Raw genomic sequence first — 23,512 nt, forward strand, 5'->3', positions numbered from 1 at the left:
ACTGTCGCGCTCCGCAGACAATAGACAGGTTTATCATAGGAGTTAGTCCTCTTTGTAAAAGCATAGAACTCACTACACAGGCCACAATTTGTAACTGCATCAAAGTTAGCAACAGCTGGGAACTCCCCTTAAAACATTCTTGCATTAAACAATGACTTTCTTTTGTTGTTTGTTTTTATGACACGTCTCTTCCCGTTGCGCACTGTGAATGCATCACCCACAACGCGGCTTGTATCTTCTTCACACACACTATCTTTCTAATTTTGCATATTTGTCGAGATTTCATAGTTGCTGGTCTCGAAGGAAAATGCCACAATGATCTTGTGTCAGGAAAAAAAAAAACGCGTTAGTAAAATTGGTCAGAAAAGGTCGGAGGTCATATCGTCGGAGTCGTCCCTCGTGGTTTTGCCTGAGAGAAAAGTTGGTCGTTGCGGGATTAAAAAACAAAACAAACAAACAAAAAAAACACGAAACAAAAGTCGCTTCTAGAGTGGTAATACCACGCGAGACCAGGAGAGGGCACCAGCACTCGCGCAGAACGTGCTGTTTCAGGCATATCGGCTATGGTAACATGTGGGGGATTAGACGCCTAAAGCAATTCCTCATGTTCAATTCATTTCAGCAGCAAAAGGAGACGCACGAGTCAATATAAGTGTTATTCTGCTAGCTAACGTTGTAGATATTCAAAAGATAAAATAAAAACTTTCATAAATGTGTCCGACACTGTGCGCATCTACAGTATAAACCGGGTTGTCAGTGAGGTGTGACCCTACTGCGTTTAGAATGAACCTTTGCTATGACTTTGGTAACAGTTGCTCAACTAAAAATCACTATACTTAGGGTAAAAATCTACGATGTATAAAGGTAGAATGTAAAAACGAACTTTTGACACATGATTTGCTCGCGCAGACTCCAGACGGTAGATTTCCAAGAGTATATACGAAAAAAATGCGGATTAGGAGATGCCTTTGTTTACGTGTGTTGCGTTGATTGCAGCGAGATTCCTGGTGCTATCAATAGACCGGTTCAGGAACAGCCCTGTGTTTGTCTGAGAGATAATGTTCTTTTGCGTGGATTAGCCAAAGTTAATCCACTCGGAGCTGAACTCTGGCTGCGGCTGGAGGCCTTTAAACCTGGAGCGACAGTGCACCGCCGCCCGCCCCTCTCTCAAACATATGGCTGCACATGGACTTAAGGCGTAACCGTTTATGCCCTTATTAGATCACTCATTTAGATTGGGAAAGTGGACATTTGGAAAGTGAAGCTTCCCTTTGACCCTACACAAAACAATATCAATAAAAACAAAGTGTATGATGATTTTCAAAACAAAATACTGGTGTGATAACAGTTCTCTGGGTACATATAGTGACATACAAAGGTAGTGGTTAGTTACTGACCAATAACAGACTGTACATGTTCACACACGCTAGAGCAGAGGGTGGAGCGCGGTTCAGGGTAAATCTGTGACCTTTTGGAGTCATAGTTCATGGACTGGATCAGGAGTGAGGAGGAGAGGTGAATGCAGAACCTAGACGTGAAACAGTGTTCCCATAAAGAAGAAGCGAGCCTCCCTACCTCAGCTAAGGTGTACCGGTGATCCCAACAGTCGCAGAAGAAGAGGGGAAAACATTTGTGCAAAGTCCCTGTTCAGTTCAAATCCTCTCGGTGTCAGACTGATCCAGTGAGGCTTAAGACCACTGGAGCACACAGTGCACATGTGGCTCACACCACACTCCAGCGACAGGGCTTACCAGGATGATCTCAGATACATGGAGGTTATTAGAGGCTGACAGCAGTCTGTGTCTGTGGAACACCTGTAAACTCGGCAGCTCTGGAAGTCCAAACACAGTGGACAGTGTTCTTACCACGGGAGTAGGCAGCTTGAAGCATTGTAGAAAGAGCACAGACAGTGCCGTGGGAGGGTCCACCTGGCTTGTTAGTTCTAAAGGGATACAAGATTAAGACCTCTCCTCGTACAAAGCTGGAGAGTCAGTGGAAGAGAAGGGAAGTCCTCACAAAAGGAAGGGGTTGGTGGTTCCAGCAGGCTGCGCTCCTGTCTGGGGGGGCAGGCTCATCAGAGGTTGCGGCATGGACATAGAGGCTGGCATTCCTGCGCTCATGCCCATGGTCCCGCCTCCCACACCCATCCCCGGCACCATGTGGCCCATGGAAACCATGCCCGGCATGGGCACCACAGTGACTGGCTGTGCCGACTCACCCATGACCCCAAAGCTCGAGGGCATGGGGCTCAGCCGCATCTGGTTCAGAGTGGGCGGGGCCGGCTGGGTCACTTGGAACGGGTTTGCAGCTGCAGCTGGTGCTGGAGCTGCACCTGAGCACACAAATGGAGGCTTCGTCAAAACAGTAAAAATGGTTTGTATTATCCTCTGAGATAAAAATAGGAGAGAGCTAAACTACGGTCAATCAGCCTGGATGCTTTTCATTAAAGATACATGCACTTTTAGCATGTCACACGGCTGAAAATCCATCTAGATCCTATGCAATTTGGAATCCTCTAAATATAACTTTCCTAAGATGCCGTTCAAGAGCACATTTTAAACACGCCCAGGAGCAAGATTTGAGATGAGTGGAAGATGAACGGCTAAACTAATCCAAGAATCTAATCATTTCAGAACCTGTTCCCTTTGCATGTATTACAGTCTGGTTAGTGTCGCACCTGCTGAGGCCAGGAAGGGGTTAACAACGGGGGCGGGCTGAGCTGGTCTAGACACCAGAGAGTCCAGGTTGACCAGGGCGGCGTTGGGCCCCAGGAAGGACTCTGGAGTTTTCCTGATGGGGTTTAGACTGGTGGATGTGGAGGAGGGCAGAGGGTCAAAAATGTCCAGGCTGCCGCTGCTCGCCAGACTGCCCTGCGAGGGAACTGAGGACGCTATGCCGCCATTACCTGAGGAACAAAACGCGTTTCGTTGATTTAACTCCAGCACATTCGGAGGCATGTGAATTACATCCTTGTTATGGACCATTCTCGCCACTTCCCTGGTGACTTTCTCTGAGCTGTCTTCCTCTATATTAGTGTTGGTTAGTCAGTGGTCACTTGCCCTTTACTATAATATAAAGAATTCATCCTATCTTTATTACATTATACTTGTTCCTATTCTGGCAGCCATTTTGAGCAACAATCACAGTGTTTCGATTATGGGCAGCAATTTGTCCTCTTGGAATTATCAGCATTCAGAGACAAGTTTTAAGTGGAACAAAATTAAAAAGGGTAATACGTTTTGCTCACAAAAACCTCAACACTTTGATATAGTGTTGTGTACACTATGAGTCTGGGAACAAAAATGTGAAAAACTCAATTTTGACAAAAAATATCAGATAGGACCTTATAATTTTAAGGGGGCGAATAGCAATACTTTTTTAAAAATTGTTAAATTAAATGTCCCTATGAACTGCTAAATACTTTGGAAAAGATCCTCATTGCCTCTACATTGCCTAAAACCCATTAATCAGGCTCGTGACACATTTTAAATCACTGTATTAACAATAATATGTCATATGTATATTGAGAAAATCCATTAGATCTCAGCAGTCTACAAACTATTTTCAGTAAGTTCACCATTCCTTTTTTCTTTAGAAATACTCTTTTCCGTGACTATCTAAGACTCTATGCATTTGGAAGTGTCTGCAATGTAATATTGCACTTATGAGAGGACAGCAGAGGTAGACAGCCTGATGGATTTTGCAGCGAAGCCTCTTGAAAGAGAGATTTTTTCATGTAGCCAAAAAGTAAAAAGCTAGTGAGCTGGCCCCAACCCAATCCTTAAAAACCTTATACAGCAAAATACTGAACTGTGTAGCAGCAAACTTCTCTTCTCAGTTGAAGAGCTGTAATCTGCTAAACATTTCCGAGTTCTGAATTAAGTTATAGCGACTTCCATAAATACTATATACTGTTCTGTTAATTCTGTTTACTAAGTTTCATACGGCCTTTTTCTTTTCTCATCATGTTCTCTGAAAAAAGTAATTAAGGTGCTTAGGCTGTGTTCTTCTGTATCATGGGCAATGAATAAATGGACTTAACTTGTATCAGTTTTCAAAACAGGAGAACTATGATTGAGAGTAATGGTTTACAGTTACTGTAAGTCTGTTTTCATACTTTTTCTTAACTTTTGAATTGCCTATTTTTTATGTATTACAGTAAATAATCAGAACAGTATTATTCCCCCAGTTTAAAAGAAATGTAAATGATTCTGTAGGACACAGCCATATAATAAAATAGCAAAAGCGATCTGAGTCCACAGTGCATTATTTCAAAATGTAAAACATAAAACACTAAGGCTAAGTATACACATAATATACTGTAGGACCTTTAAAGGGTTGTGACCATGTGGCATGTCTTGATAAATCCACTTTGGGAAATCTTTCCTTCTTTGTTTGCATTCTTATCAAGTATATCAGCAACAGCAGATTGTCCGAGGGCAAGGTTGCCCAATGTCACCACTTGTTTTTGGGCAAATCCCAGAAAAAAAAAAGGAGACCAGCTGAGCCCTTTACAGAATCTCTCACAGGCAGATTCCAGTTACAATTAAATCTATGAACTGAACTTGATGAGCTAAAATGAAATGTGAGACCATGTGTGAGAGAGATTCTGTGAAAATGCTGGCTTCATTTTGATGACAAAGAACACAAAAGAGCTGCTTCAGAGTTCACCAGGTGTCTCGACTAGACCAGAGCAAATCACTATACGTCAAGTTCAAGTTTGAGAATTTCACAAATGTTTTTCCATTGCCCTTTTTGTTAGGGAGCAAGCTCACAATCTTGCATTATAATTGTTTTTTGTTTGTTTGTTTTAAAGTCCTTTCAATTGACAGTAATTTCATGTGAGTTACCACTTCATTTGAGTATAGCATTTGCCTTCGGTCTATCGTAGTTGACACATAAGACAAGACATGTATGTGCAAAAACAGTGCCTCCAACAATAGCGGGACACTGTGAGGGCACATATGGAAAGCACACAGACTCCGTGTCATTAGAAAGACAAGGACAGGGTGAGTACCAGTGGGGACAGAGGAGGAGGAGCGCAGACTGTCAAACTCTGAGAAGTCCTCTTTGGACGTACCATTCGAAGTACTGAACAGGTCAAAGCTTCCTGAGGGAACAATGATACACATGTGGACATTAAACACACAGGACAAGGTGTGGACAAATGCAAAAGAGACACAGCGACATGGCAACTCGTACACCAACCTGTAACTGGTCCTTAGCTGTTAATAAAAATTTACTTCTGGATGTGACATTTGGGTTAAAGTATCAAACCAATAATGTATGGCATTACAACTCTTTGGGCGTGTTCATAATTCATTATTCATAAAAATTAGTAAGAGACGTTAAAATGAACACAATACATCCAACAGGGGATGCGAGTATTTTTCTCCCCCATTAATTTACTCCCATTAGTCATTTCATTTATCCAGTTAATCCAGTTTGTTTGATTAAATAGATTTAAAAACTGTAAAACTAGCAGCAAAACTAAACTCGATTCATCCCCTTGAATAAACTGTTTGCTGGCAGAGTAAACATGCTGCGCTGTAACCTGTATTGGAGGTTTTTGGGCGGGCCGCTGCAGAGCCCCAGGGGTCCGAGGGGGCAGGGACAGAGCTCGGTGCCCAGGGATCAGCGCTCTTGACGGGGGGAACAGAAGATGCAGATCCCCATGGGTCCACTGGGGCGGCAGGCTTTGGGGCAGAGCCTGGGGAGACAGGAAGACAGTCAGAAGAGACAATTGACACGACAGGATAGGGAGAAGCAAAAAAAGGAAAGAGGACTTTGAAAAGACAAAACACACACGAAACTTAAAATGACAAGTCAGTTCTTGAATCGTGTTTGTGCATTGGTTCATCTCGAGAATTAAATATATCTTGGTTATTCAAACATCAAAACTTCAATAAAAGGTGAGAAGCCAATACGACTCTGACTGGTCACGGTCATTCCAGACATTGGCCGAGTCCCCGGACCGTGCGGGCCTTTCTGTGGGGAGTTTGCATATTTCTTTCTCCGTGACTAGGTGGGTTTACTCCACTAACTCAAAACATGCTCAATAGGGGAATCCTCCAGCAAAGGTGATGCTGACCATTAGCCTGGCTCGAGATCTGGGTGCTGCACACATCTGCCCAGCGGCATTGAAGGATGGGTCAAATGCGTAGGGCAAATGTCGCTACGGGGGCAATAAATTACACCTTAAACCAACCCACAACACTGACATAATGACCATGACCATTTTTGTACAATATCATCACTACTTCATTTGGGCTGACACAGAATACGGGAAATGTAACAGATTAATCCTCTATCTCATTATTAAAGTTGCATTATGGAACATTTAAGGCAGAAAAAACCTTAATATTCGAGTATTTGACCATTTAGTGACCCAACACCAGCGGCTGTGTGAGTGATAACATGGCACCTTTACTCCATGACGCTCCAGGATCGATTGGTTTTTAAGGGTTTCTTCTGATGGGACTCATGTCCATGGATGGAACCTGCGTAACTATGGAGATGGACCCATAAAGAGTCTCTTTGTTCTATTTCTCTCTTTTTGATTCTTTTGCAAAATCATTTATCTTTGTAATCTTTAAAAGTTCTCAAAGTGGCGCTCATTAGAATAAAAATACTGTCCTATGAAACCAATTCTTGGGAAAATGGTGAAATGAGTGCCCTCCTTGCCCTGCTTCCTGTCTCTCCCTATGCCCCATACCTCCATATTTCATTTCTTCATGAAACTAACATCCCTCCGCTGCCCCTCCTTCCCCGCAGAAGTAATGCAGCTGGACCGGTGAGGCTGCATTCCTGTGAAACAAAGACTCCATCCAAGGCGGAGAGCGCACACACACTGAATGGAGACTAGACAGACGGCTTGGCTGATGTGTTGGGTCGAGATCTGCATTTTCGAGATATCAGTCCTTGTGAAAAGCTTCTCATATAGACATTTTTACACAGATACTTATAAAAGAATAAGAATAACGCAAAACAAAGCAACACAAAGAATCCAGAGAGTGCTTTATATCATAATTGATCAGTTTCAGTCTCAGCCTCGAGTGAGATGCTTCGACTGCAGCAGTGCATCCTCACCATAAGGCTGCCAGGGGTCAGCGGATGCAGCCGCGGCCCCTGCCCCGGCACTGGCCCCCGCGCCCCAGGGGTTGGCACTGGCACTGGGCTCGGGGACATCCATCAGATCCATCAAAGACGACTGAGGCTGGGGAGACACGCAGACAGGACAGGGTCAGTGACAGGAAACGAGCGGAGAGGAAGAGTGAGGGGGCCATATGTCACTTGGTCAGAACCCTCCACACTTTACAAACACAGATGGTGGCCCGCTCTTTTATACGCCAACACAAAACAGGGGTCACGCTGGAGGTCGACTGAGCACAAACGCACTTCAAAGGCTTTTGGAGGTTTCCTGACAAATGTTGTAATTAGATTAGAGAGTTCAATCAACATTTACAAAGCTGAGAAAAGACCTGAAATATTAACTGGTCAACAAGAATCATGTGAAACATAATTGAGGATTATTTTGTCAACAACATAAACGCCTGGGAAAATCCATTACGTAACAGCAGTGGTGCACACACCTCGTAATGATGCCACAGCCTTTGTGTAATTTAAAGACTGGACCAGGTTTTTACCCTGTACTTTAAATGTTTTAGATGACATACATATTTCAAACGTCAACCGTGCCTAGGGCTGGGTACCGTTAACCGATACAGCATGATATAATGAAAGTGTCGAAAGCAGGAACCAAAATAAATCTTAATAAATTTAAATCTCGAAGCTTTAGATAAATAAATTATTTTTCCCCCAGTTTTTGCCCATTTCCCCCCTATTTTATATTTCAGTTATTTTGCCCAATGTTTTCCCCATTTTTTGTTATCTTTTACACATTGTTTTCATATTTTTGGCCCATTTTTACCATTATCATTTTTTACCCCATATACTCCACTTTTTTACCCAATATATTCCCCCTTTTTTTACCCAATATATTCCCTTTTTTTTACTCAACATATTCCCCTTTTTTACCCAATACATTCCTTTTTTTACCCTATATATTTCCCCTTTTTACCCAATATTGCCCCTTTTTTATACTCAATATGTTCCCCTTTTTTACCCAATACATTCCTATTTTTTCACCCTATATATTTCCCTTTTTACCCAATATATTCCCCCTTTTTTTACACAATATGTTCCCCTTTTTTACCCAATACATTCCTTTTTTTTACCCTATATATTTCCCCTTTTTACCCAATATATTGCCCCTTTTTATACTCAATATGTTCCCCTTTTTTACTCAATATGTTCCCCTTTTTTACCCAATACATTCCTATTTTTTCACCCTATATATTTCCCTTTTTAACCCAATATATCCCCCCTTTTTTTACCCAATATGTTCCCCTTTTTTACCCAATACATTCCTTTTTTTTCACCCTATATATTTCCCTTTTTTACCCAATATATTCCCCCTTTTTTTACCCAATATGTTCCCCTTTTTTACCCAATACATTCCTTTTTTTACCCTATATATTTCCCCTTTTTACCCAATATATTCCCCCTTTTTTTACCCAATATGTTCCCCTTTTTTACCCAATACATTCCTATTTTTTCACCTTATATATTTCCCTTTTTTACCCAATATATTCCCCCTTTTTTTATCCAATATGTTCCCCTTTTTTACCCAATACATTCCTTTTTTTACCCAATATATTGCCCCTTTTTTTTTACCTAATATGTTCCCCTTTTTTACCCAATACATTCCTATTTTTTCACCTTATATATTTCCCTTTTTTACCCAATATATTCCCCCTTTTTTTATCCAATATGTTCCCCTTTTTTACCCAATACATTACTTTTTTTTCACCCTATATATTTCCCTTTTTTACCCAATATATTCCCCCTTTTTCCCCGCGGCAACTTTTTTTTTTTTGCCATAATTTCACCCAATTTTTTCCAAAATGATTCCCCATTTCCTGGCATCGGTGATGAACCTGACACTTGCAGATCTTCCACTCTTTATTGTTCAGTTTTCCGGTTCTAGATGATAAATATTTTCCTGTAGGTATTGTCAGAAAAAGTATTGTTCAGGCATCAGTATCGAAAACCAAGCATCGCTTAAAGTACTGGTATAAAAGAAATGCAACAGTACCCAGCCCTAGCCGTGTCACAGAGATCTCCGTGCTCAAACGACCATAAGTTTTAGATTTGCTTTAAGGAAGGGAAAACGTCTGAGGAGAGTCTGAGGTCTGCAATTAGCACTCAATCCTGAAACGGCCCGGAATGTCAACTATGTCGCACGTCCATTATTTAAATCACACTGATGGTCCAGCCTTGAGGGGCTTTTTAAAGATGACTTCTTTACTGATTGAAGTCTTTTAATCATAGAATCCACTGTGGAGACATTTTAATTGACCTTGTGCTTGGAGAAAACCTCATAAAAAAACAAAAATCAAAAGGAGCCGTGTGTGTAATTCCAGAGCACACTTCAACAGACGAGCCTCTCAGTGTGACTTTACCTCCTTCTTTTTCTTGGGCAGTTTTGCCGTGTCTGGCTCTTCTTTCTTACTCTCCTCCAAGGCCATCTGTAGTCTCAAGTCATCTCCCCTGCGTAGGCGCTCTTCCTGAACACAAACAAGACACACGCACACACACCATTGAGATTTCTTTTTCCTTTACTCCCCAGAACCTCAGATGAAAAGCTGACTGACTGCAGATACAGTTACTGTCAATTCTGAAAAAGCTTAAAGGTAAAAAATTCACCTGTTCAGCTGCTTCTCGGCTCATAGCCAGAGCCAGCTGAATCTGCAGCTGCTCTTCGCCGCTGGTCTGGGGTCGGGCCTGCTCCAGCTCGGACCCCGGGGCTGGAGATGTGGCTGTAAGAAAAAAAGAATGAACAGGAAAATTTATGAAATGATAATGATAAGTGCAATGATAAAATTACTTTTCTTTTGATTGGATGAATGTATTGAACTGCACTACACTCACTTTTCTAACACTCAAAAGACCAGGTTTATCTCAGAGGCATACTGGCTCTGGGACAGATCCTCTAATTCTCGAGTTTATCTTTGAGCACTGAGGCCTTAAAGGGAAACACTGAGTTTCTCAAAGAACAATGGCTTTGTCAAGTGGCTACTCCAGTGTTTACAGTCTGGAAGTATCACTTTAAAAAGATTGAAAACAGTTTAATTATGACTTTTCAAACCTCTTCTACACCTCAGCATCCTATTAACCCCTTAACTCCCGCCTGAACCGAGCACATTTTCTCCAGTTTGGCTTTACCCCAGTCCAAAAGCTTCTGGAAAAGAGCTGTGAAAATAGCAACAAAACTGAGACGAAAACAATGCTGGAAATGTGACAAAAAAAGTGAGAAAACATTGACAAAAAAAGTGACGAAAAATTGATGAAAAATTGGCAAAAATGTCACAAGAAATTGACAAAAAATTGATGAAAAAATGACAAAAATATGACAAAAATGTGACAAAAAATTACAAAATGTGACAAAAAACGTGACAAAAAATGTGACAAAAAATGTGACAAAAAAAATGACAAAAATGTAACAAAAAATGACAAAATGTGACAAAAAATTGATTAAAAAAATGGACGAAAAAATGACCAAAAATGTGACAAAAAAGTGAGAAAACATTGATAAAAAAGTGACGAAAAATTGATGAAAAAATGACAAAAATGTGACAAAAAATAACAACAAAAAAATGACAAAAATGTGACAAATTGTGACAAAAATGTGACAAAAAATGAAAAAAAAAAATGAAAAAAAAAGTACAAAAATGAGTTGAATACCCAACAAAAAAATGATGGAAAAAAAAATCTAATGACGTGAGGAAAAAGATCCTCTCGGTTCAGGCGGGAGTTAAGAGGTTAAAACAGTATTATCAACGGAAAACGGAATTTAATCAAAGTGAAGCCCCTGATCGCAAACCCGGAAGTAGCGCTGATGCTAAAAACAAACAGCTTGAACTAGCTTCCAAATATCAGTTTACTTTATTAGGAGCCTTTAAACTTCACTCTAAATATATATATCAACGTCTACTCCAACTCAACCATAAACCTTTTCTTAAACTAAACTGGTGATGCGATAAATAGCAAAGGTTTGAACGGGAAGAACAAGAAAGCGCATGTAAACACAAGGTGAGGCCAACTCAAACAAGCGGCTCTACTGGCATCACTGTGGGAACGGCCATTTATGGATTATTACAACAACATGGCATTCCACTGGCGCAGCAGAGAGGAAAGAGCAGAGCCCGTTCACCGCCACATTCATTTGTGTGTGATCGAATTAAGCACTGAAATGTAGCTAACAGAAGCAGTCGCTGTGCAGCCCAGCACCAACCCTGCTCTTTTCCCCATAAGCTTTTAAGAAACGTTAAACTATCACGAGCTTAAAGGCACAATGGAAGCTGTTGAATCCAAACCCCAGGGACGCATTGAATTCGAAAGAGTCAGCTTTAAAAAAAATACTTGAACTCATTTCTTTTCCGGTACTGAAATAATGGACGACCACAAAAGCAGCAGCTCGACTTCACGCGGCCTGAACCAGTCGCTGAACGCTCAGTGGAATCCCAAATATCCTGTTAGGCCCCGCCCACACGCGCTGCCTGGCTCCTCTGCGATTGGACGGATAATCTTTCAGCTTCCTCGTCTGATGATGACTCAGCGGGCGATGCCTCCACCACCTCTGAGGCGCACACACACACACACACGCACACAAAACTCGACAAAACACAAGGCGGTGTGTGTTGTAGCCCCTTTAAATTGACGGAGAATATATTCCTTTAAGAATAATAAGTAAAGTAGGGTTCATGCAGGTAGCAGAGAGTCAAATGAAATGCTATTTTTATGCCCAAATACAACATTTTTCAGTCACGACAGCTAAAAAGTGCAGTTTAATTCGTTTTGTATCATGTTTTCCTCATATTTTGAAGGACAGACTGAGTTTCCAAAACTACAGAAAGACATGATCTGTTGTAGTTTAGGAAAAGTTAGCCTCAAGGTTTTGTGCTGTGGTTATTTCAGTTCTGTAAAGTATAAAACAAAATACTCCTGTTGTATAAAAGTATCATGGCATGGCATAACTGTAAACTCAAATGAAGTCATTTTTAATTAAGCTCATCTTAAAGTGATAGTCTGGAAGTCTAAATGTTTTACAAATTTTATAAAATGAACAAAATCAACCACCTGGTCCAGCATTTTGATGTAAAGTAAGTAATATATATATTATTTTTGTAAAGTCCCTCCTCCCCAGATCTCAGCAACTATTCAGAGTCTTGTATCCTCCCCCGTCAACCAATGACACAAGCTTTTCCTGTGAACCAGCCTGTCTGGTCCAATCAGGAGGCAGGGGGAGGAGCTTGATCGTTCTTTTTGATAATTCTGTTCCTGCTCTCCTCATTTTGCAAACTAAGAAGAGCTTTGTGGTTAAAGAGGGGAGGATTTGATTGTTTACTTTCACATTTCACTCTCCTCACTTTGCAAACTTACAGACTATCACTTTAACTAAGATTTTCGTGAAACTTTAGCCAAACAAAGCAGCTGGAGAGGAGTCGATTTTGCCCGTCTGTGCTTGACAGTTTGTAGGGGGTGACCTCTGCTTCCTCTCTGGCGGAATGCAGCTGTGCAGGGGGGGGGGGGGGGGGAGGGGCCTGATGTAAAGATGTAGGCCAAAGTTTCACACGCAGCACATGAGTCAGCAGCGGGGGAAGTTACTGTACGTACAGCCGTGGTACGAGGCCGGGGAGCCCTCGGAGCGGCCGTACTCCTCGCTGTACGTGGCCAGGTTGGGCTGCGACGAGCCGCGGCCGAAGCCCATGCTGTTGCCGGTGGAAACCTGAGCCATGCGCTCTTTGGTCTTCAGCGCCTGAGACCTGCAACGACAGAGAATGGACGTTTAATGGCTTATTCAAATCACCACTTGAAATGAACTACATGCAAAGATCTAAAACGAGTCGACGCTACATTTTGTGTTGCGCCCTCTGCCCCGACAGTTTGGGAGGGGTGCGCCGTGACTTTTGTGCTAAATATAGGACAGAGAACGTCTTCACTTCAGTTTCCTCAAAAACAGAAACATTAACCACAGAGGCGCAAAACACAGTTCCGGTTTGATCAGTGAATAATGGAAAAGCAAATCCTCACATTAGTGATGAAGTGTAAATGCTGCACAGACAGAGTGTGAAAGGGGACGAAGAGCGGGGAGAGACATTCAGCAAATTGTGTGAGTGGAACGGGCTGAGGACAGAGCGGTGTCACATGTACTTGACCATCAGCTGCACTGTCCTAACACAGGGTCACACAGGCAGCAGCCAGTCCATTTTAATGCTTTTAAATTTTAATCCCCGACTGCTAGATTTTTAATGCCACATTCCGTCAAATTAATTAATGAGGGGAAATTTCTAAATTCTAAAGCAAAAAGGGAAAGAGGAAACTTTTGAGTAAATAATTGTGTACAATTTCAGCCAAATATGCAGGTGAACGTGTATTGAACAGAGGATTGGGGGTTTTCATTGGCCGATGCCGATGTGCACAGACAATATTTTTGGCTGATTTTTACAAATGTCTATAATCCTGTGTATGAAGCTTCTAAACAGTAAACTGTGTCAATATTGAACTGTGACAAAAACATTCCTGTCAAGAGATGCAGGTTTTCTACTCCCGATACCGATACTTGGGGGTTTGAGTATCTTTCGATATTGACACAAAGACACTTTCTTATAAGTGGCTTGAATGAATGGTCCTCTTTTATCCAGTGTGAGATCAATAGTTTTAATGTTTCATGCAAAGGAAATGTTGCCATTTATCGATCATATCAATTAATAAGTAATGTAAAAACATTAAACAAGAATCACTGGACTTTTCTACATTAAACATCCTTGGCTAGATGAAGTTTTTAGGTTTGCATTAATATTAAGAATTCACAAAGAGATCTGATCATATTATGTTAGATTCAGTTATTTCTTGAAATAAAATACAAACACTTGGCCGCTCCAGCAGTGGCCGATTTTATTTTATTTCCTTACGTGATCCAGATTCCAATCATAGTTTCTTTCCTTGATTAGTTGCCGTTAGCATTAGCATTCTAGCTTTAGCGTGCCTAGCTTTGCCACACGATTCCCTGTCCATTCAGGGAAGTTAGTCTGGTCACGGAGCAGTTGGAGCAGTTTGAACGAGCGAGCCTAACCCGCACAGATTGTCAGTGAAATAAACCAATCAGCGATTAGCGCACGTGGCGGCAGCTGTCATCAAATTCACAAAATATGAACTGAATATAACCTGACGAGAAGGCACAATCCTCGTCTCCTTCATCCATGACTAGTTTTGGTGTCACTGTTGACTGAACCACAACATAGCGGTGCGGCGAGTGACTAACGTTGTCAATTCTCTGTGACGGTCGTGATTGGTTCAGCCTTAGCCGCCAATCAGTCACTTGTTTATCGCGTATGTCCAGACCCACTTTTGCACAGAAAAGAAGTGGGTGTGGCTTATCAGGCTACGCTTTAGCATGCTATTGCTAGCCACATTATTTGGGGGGCAAACAAAAATACAATTGCGGAGGTTTTTCACTGAGGTGCTTGTGCTTTTTAAACTTGTAGCTAACAAATCGCGATGTTTCTCAGTTCCCCTGGCCTAGGATGTTGTGGGGGGAATCATTTTAAAACCCTGGCTTAGCTCTTTCCCAATACACGGGACGTCTCCATCGCTTTTGGTCCCGGAGATATCGGCTTTTATCGGCCAATACAGTACAGTGCCCAAATATCGGCCGGCCAACATAGCGGTCGACCCCTAGTTTTGAACCATCATTTCTGCATTTCTAAAGGAACTGATGCAGCAAAACAATGTTGTTTTTTTCCAAGAAATTTAGATGCAATGTCAGTTTGAATCCAATTAAAGTTTTAATGACATTTAAGGCCTTCATTTTGTCATGGAACTTTTTTCCCTTTCTAAAGCCATGCGGAAATCCTGTAATACTTTTTCAGCTGTTAGATATTAAAAGGAATGCTCCCTGGGAAGAGCTCGCGGCCCTACAAAAATAGTTCCATGACCCAGTTTTGGCCCATGGTCCACCAGTTGGCCAACACTGACTGAACCTCCACCCAAGTAAAGTGCGTCACCTCTCGGCTTTGAGCCGGTCCTCGTCCTTCAGAAGCACCACCAGCTGCTTGCTCTTCTCGCGCACGTTGATGCCCTGGTCCTTGCCGTCCTTGTCGATGTACTGGAAGTCCTTGAGCGTCTGGATGGCGAAGATGTTCTCCTTGCACTGCACCACCACGCGCTCCGAGCCCGTCTTGATCAGGTAGTCCAGCAGCGTCAGCGCCTTGTACACGTGCCGCCAGTTCTTCCCGTGGTCGTTCAGGCGCTTCCAGATCATGGACATGATCTCGCCGAATATCTGCACGTTGTAGGTGGCGTCGGCGATTTCGGACATGAGCGAGGACGAGGGCCCCCACGGGTCATTAGACGTGGCCTCGCGGACTTGGCGCTCCACATTGGTGTAGTTGTTCACCGTGTTCTTGATCGTTCGGCGAAACGTGCTCGGCATGATGGCGGTCGGGTTGATGCGGTGCTAAGCTAATAAAAAAAAAAAAAAGTTCAGATCTTTTGGTTCAAATGTTGCCGCCTGGGTACAAGTGTCCCGTATGGAAGTTGGAGGGGTTTGCGGAGTCCTCAGAAGCGGCGCGTGTTAAAACCATCTCCACATTCGCACCGCGGGCTGCTCGCACCACCACGGCACCACCTGCGGCAAACGGAAGACACTGGTTAGAGATCATTACAGAAGAGACAAAAACATAGAAAACAGTTCATTCCCTGGTTTACATTAAATACCAAGTTTTGATGCCTGCAGTTTAGTTCAAGCAGGCCGCGCCTCAGTAGTCTACGCCTCCCTAACCTCAAGGCACAGGCGTTTTTGTTTTTTGTCCTGCCTGGTGTCTCCAGCGTTTAAGTGATGGACATGCTCGCCAATCAGAAGTATGGAGCCTCACTTCCTTTGGCCTCTGCCAATCAGAAGTGTCTGAAGGAGAATCATGTTGGTCTGCGCTGCAGTCACTGAAAACAAACTCCATGTGCGTCTCGCACAGTCCAACTCATCGCTCGTAAAAAACAACTTATTTCACAACCGGCAGGACCAGTTGTGTCACAGAATCATCATTTGTTCGGGAGCGGGTTGTGGGGGATCAAAAAAGCTGATCACCTCCATATATGTGCGTAGCATTGTATTAAACTGCGTTTAACGTCATGTGTAATATGAGGTGGATTTTCATAAAACAGGCAGCGTTTTGCAGCTTTTCAGATTTTAAGAATGCATTCATGCAGCTGAAAAAGGAGAGAGTGAGAACGAAGCATTTTTTCTGACAACTCCATAAAATGCCTCGTTGCCTCTCGTAGATTACTTGTTGCTGCATGAAGCTGAAATGTACCATGATGTTTAACAGCAGTTTTAGAAGTTTGTGCAGTTCGATGCTCAATTGCAATATCTGCAATATCTGTCCGGAATTGTCCAGCCGTAGTTCAGATAAATAAGGAAAGAAATGGTCTTTTATGGAATAAATCATTGTAACAACATCATTGTTCTGTTTTATGGTTATACAAGCATAAAATATAATATCATATTTTAGTAAAGGTATCGAATGTGAAAAATTTAATCTCCCGCACACTGTAAATCTTGCAAAAACTGAGATTTTATTAACAACATTCCGGCTTTAGCCCAAATCGGCAAAATCGAGCACCCGTTTTGAAAGAGATGTGCCCGCTCTATAGTATTGTTCAAGGACGGGTATGCAAAAAAAAGCAACGATGCCCAGCCCTTCTGGGACGCAAAACAAATCATGGCTTGACAGGGTTTATACTGGTACCAGCAAGTCAGTGCTTTTCATTGCTTAAACCAAATATTTTCAAAGCCACGAAGCGACGTCACCATTTACAAAGAATATTACATTATTTTGACACAATTCACGCAAAGACTTAAAGCTTCAGTGTGACTGAGAGAATACACAAGATACTACTACAAACATAATATAATAGAGTCTTACAGTAAAACCATAGGGCCGTTTGTTAGGGGTTTGATTGCAGGCCTACCCCCAACGTGACAGATTTATAACATTTCATCCCAAACTCTTCTGGTCAGCCCCACATGTCGTAACTGAGCCGTAGTGAAACATGGCTCCTTCACTTGGCGGCAGCGTCATCAGAGGGAATCATCAGCACAGATGTTCAGGACGGTCCTTCAGGTGCACGGCCCTACAATGACTTGTTCAACCCGGTAACGCGATCTCTGCCGGCAGCGTGCACCAACTTGTCTCAACACCAAGACACCTTCTTCAATTGACCGCGCCAAATTGTAAGCGGCCTGTTGTGCTCAGAATGCATTAGCTTTTATGTTTTTATGTTTCTTTTGTTGGGCTGCGCTTCCTGTCTAACAGTCAGACAGCTGGACAGGCAGGAGGAGAGCGAGTAAAGGGGTTGACGCAAATACCTGCAAGTCAATTTCTTATTTTCAATGTCACAAACAAATAAGAAAATCAAACAAATGTACAAAGTTTTCTCCAGGACGATGACGTAGAGCCGGGCGATTAATGGAAATTTTTTCGGTCATTCTGTATGTTATGTAATGAAGAAGTATACTTAACTGAATGTAAATCTTTTGTCATAATTTTGACCGAATAAAAAAATATAATCAAAATCCATCTCTACTTTGGTCAATCTCTATAATCAACAGGTTTATGGCCATTTATTCGGCAGAAACAGCACCTGCTTTTGGAGACAATGAAGCCTTGCCTCACGATTTCTGTGTTAAATGATAACATTTCCTCTTGTATGATCTTCAAAGTGCTTTATAAATTAAATTAGTATGGTATTATAGTTCAAGCTGAGGTTTATATAAAAAGTATGTGCAAGTTCATGTTCAGCTACATTTAATTGTATTATGAAAAAAAAAAAATCTATCGAAAATCAAGATGGATTAATGATTCTGGTTTATTTCTTTCCTCGATCGTTCAGCCCTATGTCAAAGCAGTACTAAGTAACTTAAGCGCCACTGCAGGTGTCGTAGCATGTTGCGGTTTTTACTTATCAATTGTCCGTGAGAGTAAATACTGCAAAGACGAAAGGAGAGAGGGATATTGTACATCCAATTACACAATGGAGATCATTTTAGCTTTGCCCGTTAGCCTGTTAGCTTCTTCTTCGTGATTCTATTAGTGTGTATTGTGGCCTCCGACCCGGTGGCAGACAAGATGCAAACATGGTTTTCTGGCCAGAGACACCATGGGGAGATGAAAGACCCCCAATCATCCCATTAACACTTGTATTACCCCCGGAGGGATTTACGAAAAGGATTTATCAAGGTAAACAAGTTACTCAGAATTGCTTTAACGTTTGGTGAAGAAAACATGACGCGCTGAGATGAAAATGTTACAAAGTGGTTAGTCGGACTTAAAGTTTTAGTCCAGTTTTCTTCAGCTAAAACACATGAAGATTTTTTCCTTTCTGCGAAAACGACAAAAACTGGACTAATCCCATGGAAATGACAAAATGTGATGTGACGAAAGACCATTTTTGTCAACAAAAAAAAAGAAATCCCGAAAACTATGAGAGCTGCCAAAAAAACAACAGTGGATATTATGCAAAACTGACTTCTTAAAACTTTCTGCCACGTTTGAATGTAGTTCTCTCACTCTTTCCTCACCTCTCGATCAAAGCTTAATCCTTTCATTATGGAGTAAAACACTCACCATAGCTTCACAACAACAGACCAGTGGCATTTATTTATTTATTTTTATTGAAACAAGGAGCAAGAGGAGCTGAGGGGCTTGAAGCTAGTCCAATTGAATAAAGCAAAGTCCAGTGATCTTTGAGTCATGTTTTTCCATTAGTTCATCATTTATATGGAACATCATGTTTACAAGAAAAGATAAAACTATTGATCAGACACAGGATATCGGTTAATACTGGATATCGGCAGATACTCAAACCCCCGGTATCGGTATCGGAAGCAAAAAAGCTAGATCAGGGCATCTCTACTTTTTAGTCTTGCCAACAGCATAGCCTGGAAATCGAACCTACAGATGTGTATTACAGGTGGAAGAGGTGGGTATTTATTGGGACTGCTTCATGATTCCAACATCCGCCGAAACTATTTCTCGACTTAAAGCATGTTGGATCCAATGTACGGCCTTAAGTTTTGCATATTCCACTAACTTTTAATGCTTTAATTTCCCACTGAAACCCTGGAGTATAAGGGTGTAACTTGGCACATCCCATAAACGCCCTGACACCAGTGAAGCCTGCGGAGCGCGGTGGTCGACATCCGCATGAATACAGACACTGAGCTAATGGCACATCTGCTGCTATAATCACCTATTCACCCGGGCCCAGACAGGAGGAAGAGAGAAGAGTCTGTCCTGTCCGTCCCACTCCCCCCTCCGCACCGGAACAACCCCCCCCCCCCAGCGCCAAAGACACAGGGCCCTGAAGCCTTCAATGGTCGGAGTGGACGTGAGAGCAAATCTATATTCATGAGGCGGGCACTGGAACTGAGTACAGCTTTATTCTGGTCAGATCAAGACTGGAGGGACTACTTTTTTTCCCCAAACAGGATTTAGTTTTCATGAGGAAGGGTGGTGGCCAAATTGACTCATATTCAGAGTCAATTTGGTAATGTTAACTTTTGTGGTTTACAGGACAAAGAACGTGTGTCGCAACAAAATTTAAATATTTTTTTACAAAACACTTCTTCAGCACTTGCCCCTCAGGGTTCACAAACGTTCTTGATTTAACATAAGAGTGCCCATCCTAAATCAGTGTTTTACAAGTACTAAAGCGATGATCGATCTTAAGGTTGGTGGTTCGATCCCCCACTACAACCAGGGCTTTCGGAGACACTTCACCTACCATGCCTAAAGAATACATCTTTCAGTAATAGTATAATCTATCATAAAACCTATTTTTATTAGGGATGCACCGATACGATTAGTTCATTTACTCATTTACATTTCCTTGAGTAAAGTAGGCGACACTTTAAAGAGAAGTTATATCAGAATTGAACAGATGCCAATTTATTTATTTTTCAATCAATATTATTTTTCATTTTTATTGCACTGTCCATCATAGACAGAACAGCCCATGTCCAAAAGCTCCTCATGCTCAATAGTATTGTTACTTATTACTGCAGATAAATGGTCTCTTTTCGCCTTTACGACAGCTCTGTGTGGATTTTCTCATGCGTTTATAGCAACTTAGCCAATAGCAACAGCGGCTAGTTTAGCACCAACAACATTTAGCTCTGGTTAAATCCAGCACAGACTCTGATTTAGGGAGTGTAGTCTGTAATAAAGTCAGCTCTATGTGGAATATTGTATTTCCACTGAAGAATTCTCCAGTTTGTTGCCATTTTCTCTCCTCCTCAGCCGGCCCCAAGTGGTATCGGTTTCTGGTATCGGCACCTCATGAATGAATACGAGTATGACAAGCATGTGGTATCAGCCCGATACCCAATACTGGTATTGGTGCATCCCTAATTTTTATACTCGAGTTTTAGTCAACTGAAATACACTTTCCCCCTTTGTAGAATATCATGTTTGCAGACATTTGTGGAAAAAAGAAGCACTTAGCATTAACTGCAGCGTAATATGGGCGATCGTTATTCAGATGTAGCAGCACCGATGCTAAAAACAATTAGCCTGGTAGAAGCTAACATTGTAAACATAGTCAAGCCACGAGGCTCCTTGAGAGTGAAGCGCATTCACACCTTGCGAAGAATCAGGATGTTAGGAACTTACAAACTACTTCGGACTTTACAAAGAAGAAAAAAAAAAAGTTATTAAACTCAGCCAGTTTAATTTTTTTGTTTGGAAATCGGGAAAAATTAGGTACAGGAGCTTTAAGATTACCCGATACTCAAACACGAAAGGCTGGAAGATGAATTGCAGGTGAATCAAATGTTATTATCACACACAAAAAAGCTGCAATTATTTGGGTAGGTGTGTCCTTTTCAAATTACCAGTATTAATAAATTGGATCAAACATGCCGGCCCTGCAGGCTGCACAATAGACCTTGCGATCTGTGATCTGAGTGGGGAAAAACAGCAATGACACTATTGAGATATATTACTGAACCGTTTCAACGCGGTATGTTCCATCAAATTTGTGTCAAACAAGGCCTCAAAAAAATACTAAATCATAACCAAAACTCAGGGTAAACTAAACTGAAAGGAAAGTTATAACTCACTGTACTTTTACAAAAAATGGGTCAATCGCCGACAAATGGAAGACTAGTTATTCTTGCTAAATATCGTGGCTATTTTGGACGATACGAACATGGACATCACCTAATATCGCAATATAATATGTTTCGCGATAAACTGTGCCGCGCGAGTTTATATCTCCTGTTTCCCTAATTGCTCCGCGCAATTCCGCTCCGCTGTTGTTATCATCATCATGTCCCGTGGCCAAAAAAACAAGGAAAACATGATTATCTTGAAGACGCCGGGAGCAGGTACCTCGCCAGGCTCCACTCGCAGCGAGGGCACAACCGATCTGCACTGGCGATAACAGGCAATCACATCCCGCACTCATTGAGTTTGATGGGTTCCACTCTCCTCAAAACAATGCAAGAAGACTGGACGCGCAAACCGTCTCCAGATCAGCCCTGTCAACATCGGCTTTTGTGCTCAGAGTCAGAGGCTATCGGAGGACGGTGACGATGCATGTGTCACCCACTGGGGCTGACAATCTCCCTGACAATGGACAAAGCCTCAGCCGTTTCTCACCCCACCTCATTTCTTCTTCTTTTTGTTTTGTTATTATAGCGCCTTTATTTCTTAGCCGGGATCGTAAAAAATGAACACCACTAGTATAATAGAGGGTCCCGTTTATTTACTCTGAGACAGATTGCAGGGGTGAATCGGTGTATACGTGCCAGCAAAGAGGCAGCGCCCAGGAGAAGTAAAAGAGGGCACAAAAGCGACTTGCGCGTAAAATGACAATGCGTTTTGGCGAACAGGTTGCGCGCACCAACACCAGGCGATGGGCTTTAAATAAAGTACTCCGGGTTTCTGCTAATCTCGGCGTTTAACTGATCTGAATCGATAACAACTGCTAGGGGTTTACATGTGTTGTTTATCAGGTAAATATAACGCGATTTCTTCCGCTTTAGCCTGAGTAAACTGTTTGCGCAACAGAAGGAAGAGGAGAAAACGAAGCGCAGGTCTGGGTGTCAGAAGGCACTTGCAGGGCCACTTCCAGTGAAGGAGACGAAGATGAGTCACAAGTTATTGCGAAATAGTGAAAAGGAACACGGTAGGAGTTAGGCAGAGATGGGGTGATGTGCTTCACAAATTGTCCAAGTAGCTACTAGTGTGAAAACTCCCAACTATTGCGGTGTTTGGACGACGTCCCCAGAGCAACTGTTGCGTAAAAACAAAGTGTTGGGTGTTTCAGAATAACACGTAGACATCTGTTTGATGATAGACTGCGTGTCTTTTGATAAAGTTCGTATGAGACCACTTTGCAAAAGTTGGATCAAAGCTAGCCCAGTAGGTTAGCAAACCACAGCAGCTCTCGCTTCACAGAAAAGCTCCAGGAGCCGACGACTGCGCACAGCCTCGGCTTCAAACTTCACCTCTGGGCTGAGTTTGCCTCCAATAAAAGCCAGTAAGTCAACGATCAGGGCGACACCGTGGAGGGAAAGTGGGGATCGAGCAGCGTGCTAGTTAGCAGTTGTCGGGCTAGCCGGTGAAAAGGGGTGCTCGGCGGAGACATCACCAGCCCCGAATAACAGGGCACTGTTGGGAAACAAAACAAATCAACTCCAGAGTCGAAAGAAGCGAACTTACCGTGTGCTCTGTCGCGCCGTCTGCGTCGATGTCGCCCCGGGAGTATCAAAACACGAGAAAGCGGCGGTAATCCCACGAAAACAACAAAGATAGTGCACTTATTTGGGCGCCCAAGGAGCTTGTTGCGCCTCCGCTTAGCTATATTTTGCTAATGCTAAGCCAGCTAAGCCAAGCTACACGTAGCCTGTCTCCTCCTCCTCCTCCAGAACATGGCGGGCATGTGTGGGGAGGGAGGCTGCAGGGTGTGACCGTAGCATGTTCGGGAAGCTGCCAGGCTGGGTTATTGCTGGCTCAGAAGATACATGACTTTCACACATGGTTTAATGATAATGAATAAAGAAAGAAAGTGCTGCTCTTCTGAAACCGCACAACCATTAATGACTTAAGTTTTCATAAAGTGACAACATGCAACAGGGCAGCACATATGTCAGCTTTCAATCCATGGTGTATTCTCTATATTCTCTATATTCTCTCCATATATAATAAGATTCTGACACAAATCACATTTTACATAATTTTGGTTTAATTTAGGGCTCTTGTACTGTCCTGCGTGAAGTACAATGTAAGTACAAAATTATATACACATTTGTTTACACACAGCAACCCAGACAAAAGACGTCTTCTTGACCGCAGGCAGCTGTCACATTCTAACAAACTGTATGTTG

The 23,512-nt window shown here is 42.3% G+C and overlaps 1 protein-coding gene across 5 annotated transcripts; it reads right to left on the bottom strand.

Moving 5' to 3' along the window:
- Positions 1 to 532: 532 nt before the first annotated feature.
- epn2 (epsin 2) lies at positions 533 to 23,069 on the bottom strand. Of its 5 annotated transcripts, none has more exons than XM_079564015.1 (10): positions 22,848 to 23,068; positions 15,129 to 15,751; positions 12,739 to 12,887; positions 9,769 to 9,881; positions 9,525 to 9,629; positions 7,090 to 7,216; positions 5,555 to 5,710; positions 5,081 to 5,110; positions 2,678 to 2,905; positions 533 to 2,332 (listed from the first exon to the last, which is right to left on the bottom strand). In XM_079564015.1, the coding sequence occupies exons 2-10, from the start codon at positions 15,554 to 15,556 to the stop codon at positions 2,013 to 2,015; spliced, it is 1,656 nt and encodes a 551-aa protein (XP_079420141.1). In that variant the 5' UTR covers positions 15,557 to 15,751; positions 22,848 to 23,068; the 3' UTR covers positions 533 to 2,012. The 5 variants fall into 5 exon arrangements, with proteins under 5 accessions (XP_079420141.1, XP_079420140.1, XP_079420143.1 ...); XM_079564014.1 differs by having other exon boundaries at positions 5,018 to 5,110; XM_079564017.1 differs by lacking the exon at positions 2,678 to 2,905 and having other exon boundaries at positions 5,018 to 5,110; positions 22,848 to 23,069.
- Positions 23,070 to 23,512: the final 443 nt, after the last annotated feature.

The sequence above is a fragment of the Gobius niger genome, assembly GCF_951799975.1.
Source record: "Gobius niger genome assembly, chromosome: 10".
NCBI lineage: Eukaryota > Metazoa > Chordata > Actinopteri > Gobiiformes > Gobiidae > Gobius > Gobius niger.